This window comes from Fringilla coelebs (assembly GCF_963513975.1).
Source record: "Fringilla coelebs genome assembly, chromosome: 3".
Taxonomy (NCBI): domain Eukaryota; kingdom Metazoa; phylum Chordata; class Aves; order Passeriformes; family Fringillidae; genus Fringilla; species Fringilla coelebs.
Genome location: NC_140030.1, coordinates 92,825,665 through 92,841,051, shown reverse-complemented (window position 1 = coordinate 92,841,051; position 15,387 = coordinate 92,825,665). Strand labels below are relative to the sequence as shown.

The following is a 15,387-nucleotide window of genomic DNA, read 5'->3' as shown; positions in this document are numbered from 1 at the left end:
ATGAAAGTAAAAACTGCTGTCATGTGAATGATAAAACCAGCATTCAATTAATAACTTGGTTGCAAATGAAACCCCCTCAGGAGGCACATATATGGAGAGAGGAGGTAATGTAGGAGCTTGGAAGTAATGTAGGAGCTGTCCAGGCTCCTAAGGCTTCAAGTGGGGGTGCCTGGTCTAGCCAATAAGCAAAGCTGTGCCATACTCCTAAGACTGTATTTTGTGCTGGGGTTTTTTTACTTAAATCAATGAAAAGAACCCCTACCTGTACTCTCTGAAATCAGTGAAAACCTGATTTCTTCACATGCTGCTCTCTGCAGCGTCATCAGACACAGCTGGCCAGGTGAAGTGTCCTTCCACAGGGCACGAGCATCATGACACAAGTGTAAATCTCAATATAACCAATGTCTTGCACAAACACCAGGACTTTAAAAAAAATGAAAATATCAGACAATGTTGGCTTGGCCTGGACTTGCCAGGAAACTGATAAAAACTCTCAAAACCCAGCAGCACCACCAGGTTCAGCTCCATAAGTAGTTACAGCTATAGGACAGACAGCTTGCCTGTACCAACCACTTCAAGCATGCACAGCTTTATTTGTGATCCTGAAAGAAATGCACATCTCCTTCACTGCCACATAAACATAGTGACCCATCTCTCTACAAACCTGCTTGACAGCTCTACATGTTTGTACAACTGAGCAATAGGTTCCCATTTCAGGGAGGCCTTCTCTTTTGGTCACCCCTCAATAATACATCTTTTGATTAGAAAATCACTCACACACCAGGAGCATTTTGAAAGGACTAAAGGGATACCATACTGTAAAGAGGGTCCAAAGAAAATCTCCAAAGACATCTCTCTTTTTTCCCATTGACTGTGTGGCAGGAGCCCTGATTTACACCTCTCTACCTGTTCAAGTGACAAAGGTCAACAGAAAATTTCCAAAACAGAAACAAATCTTTAATTTTAGATACTACATTTCCAGAGATGAGGCCAAAAATGTGACAAGATAGCATGCTGGTATGAAGGTGGATATTATTGTGAAATGGGTGGGAGGTCAAAAAGCCACCCCTGAGCTACAGACCAGTAGCACAGGTTCCATATCCCTGTGCCAGAAAAGACAAACCAAAACATAAATCCTCACGTGCCTTTGCACACGTGCTGCAAACCAAGGTGTGGGACTCCTAAAGGGGCCGTGCCAGCGCTGGTGTCACATCACAGACAGGACCTAAGGTCTGCCAAGAGAGCTGCTACCTCCATTGTAATGACAGCTTGCCAGATTTTTTTATTTGAAAACCAAAAATTGTACACTTTCTAGAGGGAAAAACAAAAAGGAGAGAGAAAAAGAATTTTTCTAAAATCTAATTGACATAACAAAAAAAATAGAGTACTGTGTTTCCAAGAGGGTCTAAATAAAAAGACACCCTGAAAACCTCACGTGAAACAGCTCTGAGCATTTAGAGGTTTCTCATGCATTGTATTGTAAAACAGCAGCTCATTCTTTTCAGAGCAGCAGAGGTAAGAGCACACAAATGATTAAACAAGCAGGTTTAACTATCTTGCACTGACGAGGAATTTGTCAACATGGGCTCAGTATTTATGCAGCTCTGCAGCAAATACTGTGTGGCTGCAGGAGTCAAACAGCTGTCTGTCAATAAAGCTATTCTCCTCGCTGGAACATAATAGCACAGACTCAACATGACCCTCAGAGGCCTCTTTAAGCTGCCTGGCTGTCTCCTCCTTCCCCATCCCTCCAGAGTCCTTCACCAGCAAGCTCTGAATTAAAAGGGAGAGGAAAAAAAAAAAGAAAGAAAAAAAAGTATTAGAGTCTTTTCTACCCATCTTAATATTAAAAGTGACTTAACCCTGAGCAAGTCAGTCTACACACACAAGCCTGAGCTAAAGCAAAGTTAGGGAAAGACAGCTTTGATTCACCGCACGAGAAGGGCTACTGACAATCCCTTTTAATAGAGCTTGCAACATTAATGTAGCCAGAGCCACATGTGACACCCATTAGGGCCAGGGAGAGCTCCCACGCATATATTTCAAGGAAGCAGTAGATTCCCCGGTCCCAGAAGCTGTCTTCATTACAAAAGTCTAATGCATTTTTTATTATTCAGCCTTCAGTGGAAATGTCACCTTTCTAAAGCAAGCTGTTATCGTGTGTTTCCCATGCCAAACACATGGCCTCTAAGGAGAGGGTTTTATCTCTACATTTTTAGTGATTTGTATTTCTCTTTCAAGGAGCTCCATGCCTTAAGGCACCTGAAACGCTCACAGCACAAGAAGGTGAGGTTACACGGGATGCTGCCGACGAGGACAAAAAAACCCAGGGCCGGGAGCCGGCGCAGCTTCCAGCAGCAGCCGCCCTAGCCGATAATTCACCTCCTTTAGCAGATTTAATTATTACCCCTGCTCTTGGTTGGGACCACATCCTCAAAGAAGCAGGGCGCCCACCAAGCGCCGCCACCGCCGCCTGGCAGCGCGGCCAGCACCACTGCCCGGCGCCTGCCAACCAGCCAGATGCTGCCACATATTGGCATCTGGGGCCTGCAAAAGCAACTGCGGGCTCCGTTTGGCGGCGAATCCTGACCCCGACAACTGAAGGAGACAAAAGGAAGATAGACGGGAGCGGGGGGCGGAAATCTCTCCTGACAATTTCACTGGTAAAGATTTAGACAAAAACCTATTGTTTCATCGCTCTCCAAATGAATAAGTTTCGGAGAGGAGAAGAAAAAAAACCCACCCGGCATATTCTAAATGCTGTCAGAGTCCAGGGTGCAAGGACAAGGGATTATTTATGAAAAGAAATAATGAGGAAACCAGATGCCTGCCTTTCTCAGCCCTCTGCGCTCCAGTCACCCTAACAGGGCTTGTGCAACCCTGCTCATCAAAGACTTCTCAGCCTTAAAACGCAGGGCAGGCTCTCAGTAACTCTTCCCATCTCTGCCACCAGGCAAAATGCCCTCCCTGTTTTGTAGGGAGGCCCCCACAGTAAATCAGAGGCGCAGCAAAGGCTGAAGGAAGACTAGCAGACCTCCCCAGGCAGGGAGAGTAACTGAACAGCCATATTAACTGCACCCACCAGAATAGCAAAGAAACCAAAACATTTAAAAAAAACCCAAACCACAAAAACCAACCAAATGAAAAAAACCCACACTTATTTCACTAACACCAGGACTGAAACTGCATGGGTGTGCTTAAAGCAGGAAAGCAAACAAGCTTTCTATACCTGTTTCCAATGAAATTGGCTTCTCTCTGTAATTGAAGGGTAAGCTCCTGACCCCAGAAAAGTCAATGGGAAAACTCCCAGTGATGTTAATGGGGCTGGGACTTCACACTGTGCAGTTGCTTTACCCTGGGAAGGTGATTAACTCAGGACTCTGCAGTATCCCACAGCACCTGTCAAGGGCCTGCAAGGAGCCAGAGCAGCCAGGGTCCTTCTCAGGGGAACTCCCCTCCCACCTCACCCTCTTGTGTTTGCTGGGCCTGGCAGGGGCTGGTCGCAGGGGAGTTCTCTGAGGCCAAAGAAGACATGATGCTGGAAAGGACGGAGACCAAAGCAGCAGAGTAGCAAATTTTAAAATCTGGAGAAAGGGTTATGTGCCACTTGGCTCATGATCCATGCTGTTGAAGTAGCTCTTCTCCATGCCTGGTTTGTAAAGGAAGATTATGAGCTGGCAAATGTCAGACCACAGAGCACAAGCAAGACCCCAAGTGGAGCATGGCTGGCCAGAGCCGTGCTCTAAAACATGGCATACTACCAGTCTCTCTCATGGAGGCTCCTGCCTCGTTCTCCCACCACTGCGCGAGGTGCCGTAAAACTCTCGTTACTCACACACTGCTGGGGAAACCAATTTCCTAACGCTTTTACAATCCCTGTACTTTCATATTGTGGGAGTAATCCTCTCTCTTTGCTTCACCGGTGCATGGGGATAACAGCTGTATTTAATAATCTACTCCTGTGTCCCAGCATTTTGGGGCAGCATTTCAGAATCAAGGGCACAGAAAGGGCAAGAAAATCTGTGACCAAGGCTGAAGGATGTAACACAGGACCCAGATGGAGAGAGCTGAGGAAACCTAGAAAATACCCTGGAAATAAATGGCTCAGCTCATCGAAGGGGATGGGAAAACTGGCACAAGTGAGGTTGTATCAAGGCAAAACATCTCTTCTCCAAGGCAAAGCAAAAAGAGGTTATCAAGGCCCTGCTCACTGACCACTGACCTCAACAAGTGCTCGTTCCTTATCTGGTCCATCTTTATCCAGCTCCACCACTTGGCAACAGCCTAGTCTAGCTTATTACCCCCAAAAGACTTTTCTCAAACTTGCCACCCTTAGGATCTCACCAGCAAAGCATCCATGTGACCACCCACAGCTTATCCAAGACAACACCAAATCCCCACTGCCCAGAGCTGCACGTGTCCCCAGCCTTCCCACACATCACAGAGCCACTGCAGTCCTCTGGCAGCAGCACTAATCCCTCCTGATGGGTCCCTGGGCCAAGAAGATGGAGACAGAGCAGCCTTTGGAGAAGGAGAGCCTCTGATCTGCCAAGAGACAGTGAGGTCCTGTTGGGGCAGCACATCAAGCTGTCACCCGCTGCCAGGAGTCTGGAGCATCCTCTCTGCTGTACCCTGATTAGCCTCCTCTGCCCCGCAGCAGGGGTGCAGGAGATTTCACTGCACAGCACCAGTGTGCGGTGGGATCACTTCCACTGCTTTGCCGCTCACAAGTTGGGATTTTCTTGAGGACAACGCAACCTTTGGGCCAGGGCTGCCCAGCTCTGCTCATGCAGATGGCTCAGGCGGGAACCAGCTCTCCACCGGCCCCGCGGCGCAGCAGCCAGCCCTGCGCTGCCAGTCTCAACCCCTGCTGCCAGCAGCAGCTGCTCGGCACCTTTTAAGCAAGTCCCATTCCCCCTCTGGGAGTTGGCTCTGCCACCCCTTCCCAAACGGCAGCTGGAGCCACGCGAGGCCCCCTGTCCTGGGGGCTGCCAGCATCCCTGCTGCTGCTTGGGCCAGTCCCTCACTCCCACCCTGGCCCCCAGACCCACTCCCCTAAGCAGGAGCTCACCCAGCCCGGTGACCTCGCCACAGCCCTCGGCCCCGTGCAGCGCCATGGTGAGACACCCACAGGAGGCCCGGCCCTGGAGGCACAACCACACGGAAGGTCCTCAGGCACCAGGGCGGCCAAAGGCCCAGATCTGGTCCTCACTGGGCCCCAGGCCACCCTTTGTTGGGGGGCACATGCCAAACAGCCGCCATTACCTTACGTGGTGCCACGAACCACCGCAGAGCAGGGCCCGCAGGGGGCCGCCGGGCGGGAGCGTGGCTGAGGGGAACAACAGGCCCCGGCCACGCCAGGGGCCTCTCCAGCGCCATCTCCCTCAGGACACCAGGCAGCAAGCGCAGCAGTCTGCAGGGAATGGGCCACTGAGGGAGGGAACGGGCCACTGAGGGAGGGAACGGGCAGCATTCAGCAGGGCGCTGCTGCCGCAAACCAGCCCCGCACACCAAACTTCTCGGGGCCCGCAAAAAGCTGCGGGGCTCTGATGTGAAAGCCACGGGGGGCTCAGCAGATGCACGGAGCTGAGGGCCGGCTGCCAGAGGCGCTGCTGACTGGAGGAAGGGGATGGTGCCCAGCCACAGGATGGCACGTGCCGGGGCCCAGGAAATGGCCCCTCACATGGAGCAAAGGACCAGGCAGCAGCCAGGAGCCAGAGCACTCAGCTCACAGCACAGTCCTCACAGAAAGCAAAAACCCAAAGAAACTAACAATTGTACTTTTTCATTTTATTGCTAAAATCCCTACCATAGATCTCATCACAGAGGAAGTTTCTGCTTCTCCAGCTTCCTAGGCAGTGTCCTTGAGAAAACAAATGATACCACACTCAAAAAAAAAAAAAAAAAAAAAAAAAAAAAAAAAAAAAAAAAAAAGAAAAAAATCCAATAGTGGTTTACTTCGCACTTCCCCACACCTTGTTATGCTGAGTGCTTCATTTAGAGAGAGCTGACCTCCCCAGCCTTCTTCATCCCAGTGCCCTTCGCTGCGGGGACACACCAAGGAACAGGTTAGCACTGGAGAGAGGAGCCGGGTGGATGTTCCGGCACAGGTAACCCTGCCAACTCAGCATCCCAAAGGTGCGCCCAGAGTCAGCGTGACAGTGACTGCTGTCTGCGAGGTGATTTTCACAGGAAACACAGGAGCTGTGCTACAAGAACAGAAGCTGTGAATACAGCCATTCAAAGTTATGTCCCTTGTATTTCATGAGATGCAATTTCTCCTATAGGTCTGGGCAGGGGCCCAGGCTTACCTCACAGCAATTCCACCCAGGGCAAGCCTTTGAACATTTTGTATCCCAGTGTTTCTTCGTAGGACACAAAGAATGTTACGGGGTGGTTCAATAGGGTGCAAAGAATTACCACTTTGAGATGCCCCAAGTGTGTAATCTGCTGTACCTGAATATCCAGAGGAGAATAGGAAAATCTATAGGTTTATTTTACCATGTTTTACATAGACTGTAGATAATTCATGTGGGTAAAAAAAGGCACTGATGTGTTTTTGCTGTTAGCTATTAGGTGTAACAGAAGGAAGTGCGAAGAAACACGCATCCAAATGGACATGTGCATCACAGGGCTTTGTAACAGGCACCAAAAAGAAGGTATCTGGAGCATTTCAACTCATTAAAGCAAAGGACAAAAAGCACTGATCAGGTAAGGTCAGTCTTCAAGAACTAAATGCAAAGTTCAGAAAGCCAAGGTCTGAATTAGGTTTGAAAGGTTTTTTTTATTAAAGGAATACATGTAAACACCAATACAACATAATACATGTTCAAGGAAAAAATAAAAGTAGAAGCAGGATTTGTTTTGTGCAATTAACTCCAGACCGTGCTTCCCTTGACAAACAATTATCTGAGTCAGTGGTAATGTTACAAGTACTTGTAGCATCTCAAAAGCTCATTTCTGGCAAGTCATACTGCCATTCCTTCTACTCTCCACGATCTAGATTTCCTCACTACTAACATACTTGAAAAAGTATGTTGGTGTCATTAACTAAACTGAACGCTTTGCAGTGAGAGTTACTGATCATCTGGTTTCTGCTGCTCACAGAAACCAGCTTGTGCTCCCGTGCTATCTTATCCTGCCTTTGCTTACAGCCAGCACACGAGCACAACGGCATTTCAAAGTAACATGGAAAATACTTTTTTGTACAGTTATCACCAGGCAAATGCAATGGGCAGATCAACACAGGCAGGGGCATTATCTGGTGGCTGGGCTAGAGAGCCCCAAGGAGGGAGTCAGGTGGCTGAGGGGAGGGAGGCTTTCCTTGAGCGACGAGCCCTCTCCAGAGTCCCAGCCAGGGCAGTGCTGGAAGGAAGCTGGGGATCAGCTTGGTCCCTGCATTAGAGATTTCCGAGCCGCTCGGCACAGGAAGTTGTTCCTGTGGCTCACCTGAGGGAGTTCCTGTTATGAAGCCAGAGGGTGGCGGGTTGAAACGCAGCTTCTGCGGGTGATGTAATCTTGGACGGCCCTGGGTAGGCAGTGATACTAGTGACCTGGTTACAGCCTGCAGTGTTGTGACAGCCCCTCTGCTGGCCTGGTGATCACAAGAAAGGGAAGAAAAAAAAAAAAGAGGGGAGTGGAATAATTTTAAAAGGAAAAAAAGAAGTTTCCAGATTTCCTTTGTTTAAGTGAAGCATTTTCCTTTTCCACTTTATTTGAATACATCGACCTGGTGTCTAACAGATGGAGACTGTACAGATGCACTTTTGGGAGTGCCCATAAAATACACTGCTAAAATACACATGGAAGGATACCTTTTTTTTTTTGAGTTGTAAATTCAATAATTGTTGCTGTCACCTCACTTTCCCAAAGGAATTTGCCCTTTGTTCTCCGGATAAAGCTGGGCAGAAGAAGAAAAAAGGGGGAAAAAAAGAGTGCAAGCAAAGGGAATATTTAGGAAAAAACCCACGGATACATAATCTGTACATTGCAGTGTACAGCATTTGTACATCAGGAACCATACAGGCATGGCTGCTTAGCAGCACTCAGCAAAATATTCTGCATGTCTTATATTCTTCTCCCATTCTCCAGACATTTCTAGCAAACAAACAGGTCAGCTAATTGGCTCCTGCCCAAGTCTTACCCACTAGGGTTTGCTCAGAGATGTCACTTAGTCATTTGGCATGAGCAAATCCCAGGCTTCTTCCTGTTCAAGCAGCAGAATGGGTGAAGGCTTTCTTTGATTTATTAAGACTATTAACAAACAAACTGGGGAGCTCAGAAGCTTTCTCAAGCACAAGAACACGAGCAGAAAGGTTTTTTTCCTGAAGTAGCAGCTAAAAATAGGACACTTAGAGGAAGTAAAGTTCATTACGTGATAAAGCAGTGGCTGCAGTGATGAAAGAAGAGTTTTTCCTTTTTTATCTATATATTTATTTAGTGTTATGTGTTCTTGCTCCTTATTAAGTGCTAAAGCAGTGTTTATCCAGCTGAGGAAAAGATTTCCCTTTCTGTAGTGACTTTAACATGTAGCTCATCAAATACAATAGTCAAGAGTTTTAAACAGACACTGCCAGCCAACAAAGTACAACATTTGACAGCATTATTTGCCTTTTATATGCTCTTTCCAGAATGGGAAATGATATGCTATTTTCAAGACACATTCCGCAGTATTATGCAACAGCTTTCTTAATTTTTAATGGATATATTATTTTTAATGTGTCAACTTTTGCATAAAGCATTTTAGTATTTTATTTAGTATTTTCTTTAGCATATACTGTTAATAAATTATTTGCTTTTTCCTTCCCTACCCCCCCAAGAGCTGCACTTAGCATAGGGAAATGGTCTATTGACACAATAAAAAAATACTTTCAACTGGCGCAGTCTGTAGACACTTCCATCACTGGACAAAGCACCAGCAGGACATTCCTACCCCTGCTTATCTGGCAGTGCCAAACATGCTGCCCAGGAGTTGCCTCACAAACCTTCCTTTGATGAAAGGACTCACACACATGTAGCAACTAGCTATGGTAAAAATAAGCCAGCACCCTGTACAAGCAATGATTCCTGTTAAAAGTGTTCCGTTCTGGCTCTCTTGCTCCAGCATCCTTTAGCCATTATGTCCAAGTGGTTTGAGACATCCAAAGGAAGCGAGTCAGGGTGCTCCTGTACCAGAGAAACTTGTCCAGTTGACCTGAGTTTGTTCAGAGGGCACGTGTCTCTCATCTCTGCAGATCTGCCCATTCTATAAGGGCAAAAAATGGATGAGATTTGATGTCTTCAACACCAGCAACGCCAGCACCAAGACGCTCCGCAGGATTAAACTGCAAAAGCTTGACATAAAAGAAAAAACACATGATTCAGTGAGTAAGAACAAAAACAACTGCTTAAAAGTTCCAGAAAGGTCTAAGGTAAGGGACATCCTACTGTTTTCCTGCTCTATGAATTACTTTCAAGAGTGCAAAAGCATACTTGAAATTCCTAAAATCCAGTAAATGGAAGAAGACTCTCCTTTCCTTGAGTATCAGTCTTACAGTCTTCAGAGACTACTGATCACAGCATGCAATTCCCAGAAGCACTGCACACTGGGACTTCATTTCAAGTGTAACCTCATTTTAAAAAGAGACAGCAGCAGCCAGAGCCTGCATCAGTAGAACTCTGGACGCTGCGTTTGCTTCATGTTAACCTTTGCTCACACCACTGTGTTATGGCTACATCAGGGACAGCAGTCTGTAACTTTCCGTTTCATAAATTTTGAGTTGGTCCTAAACTATCAGGATAACATAGCCAGCTCTCCATTTCCTAAAAAAAAAGTTTTAAAGAGTCCTACAAATGGCCTAAAACTGAAAAGTCAAAACCCCAGTGAAAGAAACAAAACAGCCTAATGGCTTCATGGAAATTTCCTGAAACTCAGCACCTCATTTGCTTTTTAGTTGTACATCACATGCTGAATTCATGTGAAAAGGAAATCACAATATTTACATCTGTTTAAAGATACCAATCCATATAAAAGGGAATGCAAAGGTAAACTCCAAAGAGACTAATAAAGACACACAAACATATTTTGCAGTTTTCAAGAAGTGTTTATTCTCTATTCAATTACAGCCAGTACAAAGGCACAATCTCTTGCTTGCTTTTTCTGCAACAGCTAATAGGATAACTTCTCCCAGTTGTCACTTGGAAAAATGTGTATTCATATCTTGATGCAGTCAACATCTAAGTGAGCCTACATCCATAAACATAGGAATTTACACATTTTAAGATGGCTCTGCTATTTGCAGTCATAGTGTCACACAGTTAAAGTAGCTTGCTGACAGTGAATGGTGCTGCTCTGGTATCTCCCACAAGCCACAGATGCAGACAGGGTGTATCTGCCTTCCCTGGAAATACAGGCAGCACCAGCACAGAGAAATCATGCATGGTCACTTATTTTCTGGAGTTTGTCCTTCCAGTATAACTTTAATCTCAGAAAACAAATGTAAACTGAAACAGATACCTATTGAAAAGTCTCATTGCATATTTTGTTGGTAGTAGAACTTGAAGGTTCCTGAAAACAAAAACCTGAGTGCAAAATTCCTAACCAACATCAAAAAACAACTTTATCTTTCAGCAGAAATAAACAGATCTCTGTTTTTCAGATGCTGGCTAAATGAAGAAGATGTTTACAATGAAGTCACCTGGACTGGAAGCCACAGCAGGAGATCACGCCTGACACAATTTTCTGTAGAGCTGAACACTGATCCCAGAGAGTTACTCTGTGATGTTTTGACCTGTTTACCCTTGGCAGTGGGGGGAAGGAAAGTCGCAATGACAAATTGCTATCCATGCCAAGAGAGCTCTCTTCCTTTTCCTGACAAGGCTTCCTCAACAATGAATGGCAGCTTCCTTGGATAGTCACACAACAAAAATGTGATTTACTGCTTCATACAGCCAAACCTCCACCAGAGAAGTCACCACACTACACTAGACAGCTTGATCTAACAGGCACTGGGGAGACTGTTCTCTGAACAGACATGGCCTTGTGACACAGCTGCCACTTAAACCCACCAGTGGCAAAACAGACATTCTTTGGCATATGTGAAAGTAGGCAATACATTAGAATTGTACTAATACTAATAGTAGTACTAATAACACTATTAGTACTAATAATACTAATAGTATTATTAGGAGTATTATCACTACTAATAGTATTAGTAGTAGTAGTAGTATTAGTACTAATAGTATTACTAGTAGTACTAGTAAGGCAAGGACACATGGACTGGACAACTTCATTTGTCTTATAGTCTTAATGAGGAGAATTCCCTTCATTAAATGTGATTTTGCTTTCCTCCAGCTATTTGTCTCTTATAGCATCTGTGGGTGAAGGTAAAAATTTGCTACCATCCAACTACGAACATGCAGAATATATAGAAATGGGATTTTTCTTCAATCATTTCCCTTTCTACCTTTGCCAGACATGTACTTTCACCTTCAGTGACTTCATGTCACTTAGTCAAAATAGGTGGTATCCAAACATACAGTTCCATTTCCACTAATCATTTCACAGTAACAGCACAGAAATCAATCTGTCAATGGGTTTTCTCACTCACTGAATTTTGAAAATCTGTTTCCTTTGTTTTCTTCAAGAAATACTTTTTCCACTCTGCTCTGTTGAAAACTACATCTAAGTCATGCCACTATTTATGCACCCGCTAGCAAGATCCTCTTCAAAGCTGAACAGCACAATTCACATATATTGCTGCTTCTTCTCAAGTGGAACAGGTCAGATCTAGGCACCACTTCCACAGCTATGTCAAAATTAACTAGCAGGAAGATTGCATTAATTGAATTTCAAGACCCTGTACTATATGTTCAGTTATGATTACCTAAAGCTAAGAGTAAACTAAAACCATCAAACAGTACTATTCCCATTAATTTAAAAATGGTGAATCAGTCTAGAAGCTTGTCTTTATCTTACAATTTTGCCTTTTGTCCAACCTACCCACTTATCTTCTGACTACAAAAGTTATTGGATTCACCATTTAAAGTACTTTTCTTTAAAAATGGCATCCAGAAGGTTTCCTGGAGGAGAGCTACACACTTTCAACCACAGCAAGGTCATAACTTCAAATCAGTGTGCTACAGGTTTCATAGCACTTTGAGCTATTTTGCTGAATTGGCATCAGCATTTTTTACTTTATTTCACTACAATATTTCCATGAACATTTAGGGCAGAATTCCTAAAATGTTCATGCATCACCAGCAGGTGTTTCCAAAGCATTTGCCAAACTTGTTCTTTGAAGAAATGGCAAAGCACTCCAGTTTTCTACAGACCCAGCTGGCAGCAGAAGTCAAAGTTTGCAAATGCAACAAGACAACTGGACAAAATTCATCAGTGCTGACAAAAGGGCCATCCATGTTCCTACCAGCAGCTTTCTGGTTTTACATTTACTTCACTAGAACAAGTTAGGTAGGTAAGTATTTGTCTCATCCACACATGCACATAGAGAAAAAAAATTCTCCCCTCACCTACCTGCTGAATCAGTGATCTGGCCTCCTTCGATACATGGTCTGGTATATTCAAAGAAGTATGAGTGTTTATTCCTGATGGATGGCATTCAGCCAGAGACTGGAGGAGAAAAGGAAAAAGGGAAAAATAAATCAAAGCAGGAAGGCATAGTTATTAATTTAAAAACTGCAGTGTTGGATTATCTCCTACTATCCATGCAAATTTAACACACAAAGCCAAAATTCAGTGCTTCCTAGTATGAAGTACTGGTTCTGGGAGGAATGTCTAAAGGTGCTGAGGAGCTCCCTGAGTTAGAGCTTTAGAACATTTACATCTTAAAGCTTCTGTTCTATTGCTCAAATTTGAAGAGTCTGGGAATTTGGTGGACTTTGCTTTCTTCGTGCAGAGCTGTCAACCAATCACCAGTTTGATTTGGACGAGCACTCTGTCTCAAAATACTGAATTAATGAGTAACAACAATATATGGCTTCTACACAATCTCAGGAAACACTACTGGAAGTATTAGGGCAAAAGTTTTGTACAGGTGGAATGTTAGAGAACTTGGATTTCACTGTAGCCAAGAAGGAAGCATAGTTTTGGTTATTTTTTAGTCCTTAGTTTGGTACAGCTCTATTAAGTTGTTCTGCTGAAGGCTGAGCATGTTTTGTTTCTCTGGTCCCATGCAGACTAAGCAAATTGAGAGTGCTCAGGTTGGCAAAGATCATCAGAGAAATACAATCAAGGGAATCACACCTGAGCACACCACTGGTAAGAAACTACTGGCCAAGAAGTCACTTTTATCAAGTCACTTGCCCCCAGCCCTACCTTCCCAGTGAGGAGTTCAAAAAGAATGGCACCCAGGCTCCACCAGTCACAGGCTTCTGTCTCTTCTAGGATAGCACCAACCTCTACACATGAGACATTTCAATTAATATTAAAAAGGTCAGTTACACCTTCAAAATTAACATATATTTACAAGGTGACTGTTTAATGCTGACAGAACATATACTAAATACCACAGAGCTTTCATTATGCCTGCAATTTAGTTAGCCCTTTAGCCACCTACAGATTGCATTGTTCAAGCACAGCAACACCATACATTTCATGCATAATTTGTATTTCCCATGCACACATAGGCACTTTTGAGACTTGTAGGCATTACAGTTATGATTTTTCTATTCTGGACAAAACTGAACAATGACAGACAGTAAAACAAAGCATATTTAGAGAATTTACCCTGGCCAGAAGAGCTGGACACATCAGAGTGGCCTAATCCAGCAAAGCAGCACAAGGGAGGGTGCAGTAGTTTACTGCATGCCTTAGTTTTGCCTTTGAGGGTAGGATTTGTCTCATGGCTAACCCACACCATTTACTGGGATCCCCAGGGGAGGCTTTTCACAATGGTCTCATAGAGAGATATCAAATCTGCATCAAATAGCATAACCACAGCCAGTAACTGTGTATTGCTACAGCCCAGCCCAAACTGTACATTGGTATGAAAAGTTGCTTCCCCTTGCCTCCAACCCAACACTGCTATTGCTGCACAGGCACAAGGGACAGCAGGGAGGGGAGAAGGGGGTGACAGTTCCTGGCCATATACACACACCTATTCAGTGGCATGATGCATGCAGAAAACTTGGCCTTCACTGACTCAGGCTTTAAACTACAAAAATTATTAAATACAAACACATCACACTGCCTGCCCTAAAACAGGCAGAAAACCAGATTGCAATGAAGATTAAATCTTCATTTTGACTGTCAAAAAAATGCAGAGGCTGCACTAAAATAGCTTTGGTGGCAAAAGCCACACCAGCTCCCCAGCAGAGGACAACAATTAGCATACAGTCACATAGCTGTTACTGTGAAAAGCAGGGCAGCATGGGCAGAAAAATCCTGCTCATCATTTTATGGAGCTTAGCATGAGCATGGCCAAGAAGAGCTCCAGATGAGTCCCAGCCCAGGGTCAGGGAGAGGGAGGTGTCACCCCAGAGCTCCCCAGAGGCCGGGAAGCACAGCCATGCTGAGCTCAGGGATGTGCAGCTGCCACAAGCTGGAAGAAGCTCAGCACCTCCCAGAACTAAGCTCAGGCTGCCGTTGCAAGAGCGACAAGGAAGGATGGCTCAGACATTGTCTCTTGAGGCAGCACATCCCTCACACTGAAAAGTTTACTACACTTAATGGCCGATACGTCACTATAAGGGTGCCACAAAGCAGAATTTATTCCACTCCTTACAGATGAATGCTCCTATCAGCACCAAGAAACTTTTACAAAGATGTAACAGCAACCACATGAGGAACTGTATCAGGATAATTACATACATTTTTAAAAAGTTTTAAGACCCCAGGCAAGCACCAGGATGAAGCTGAAGTTACAGTAAATTGAGAGAATTTGTGTAAAAATGAAAATGTGTTCTTTGAATTTAAAGTCCTTCAGAAAATCCAACTTTCTAGGTAACTATCTTTTAAAAAAATAAAAACAAAAGAAAACCCTTTTGGGTTGGGGGCCTTTCCACACAAACCAGCAGGTAAAAGGTATTCACAGCAATTCTCAGTGAAACGTACTAAATGGAAATGCCTTTTCAGCTCAAGGCAGCTTTCTTCCCAACAAGTGAAGACTTTTATTTTTAAATTAAATTACACACTTATTACAGAATAAGGACAACAAAGCCAAGAATTAATAAGATTGACTACTACATTCTCAGTTCCACTAACTATCCCATATTGACACACCTTAAATTTTAGAATAATGCCACAGAAGGAAATAATTCATTTTTCCCAAAGGCGCTCAGTGGGAATGGGCCTCATGAGTTACAGCCCAATTGAAAAAAAAATTACTTAAATGTGAAAAAAATACATCATTCAGAGTACAGGGAAAAGAAATTGTACCAAAAAAATTTTAC

At 44.4% G+C, this 15,387-nt stretch overlaps 1 protein-coding gene across 3 annotated transcripts in view; it reads right to left on the bottom strand.

The window, feature by feature from the left end:
• Positions 1-6,859: 6,859 nt before the first annotated feature.
• The window catches only part of RPS6KC1 (ribosomal protein S6 kinase C1), an 85,118-nt gene continuing 76,590 nt past the window's right edge, over positions 6,860-15,387 (bottom strand). The window contains exons 14-16 of one of the 3 annotated variants that reach the window (XM_084201900.1): positions 13,313-13,395; positions 12,508-12,607; positions 6,860-9,332 (exon numbers count right to left, since the gene is read on the bottom strand). In XM_084201900.1, the coding sequence (XP_084058026.1) occupies positions 9,319-9,332; positions 12,508-12,607; positions 13,313-13,395 (197 nt within the window). In that variant the 3' untranslated portion in view covers positions 6,860-9,318. Of the gene's footprint in view, positions 9,333-10,265; positions 10,380-12,507; positions 12,608-13,312; positions 13,396-15,387 lie in introns of those variants that run through there. The other 2 variants (XM_084201898.1, XM_084201899.1) reach the window with 2 other exon arrangements.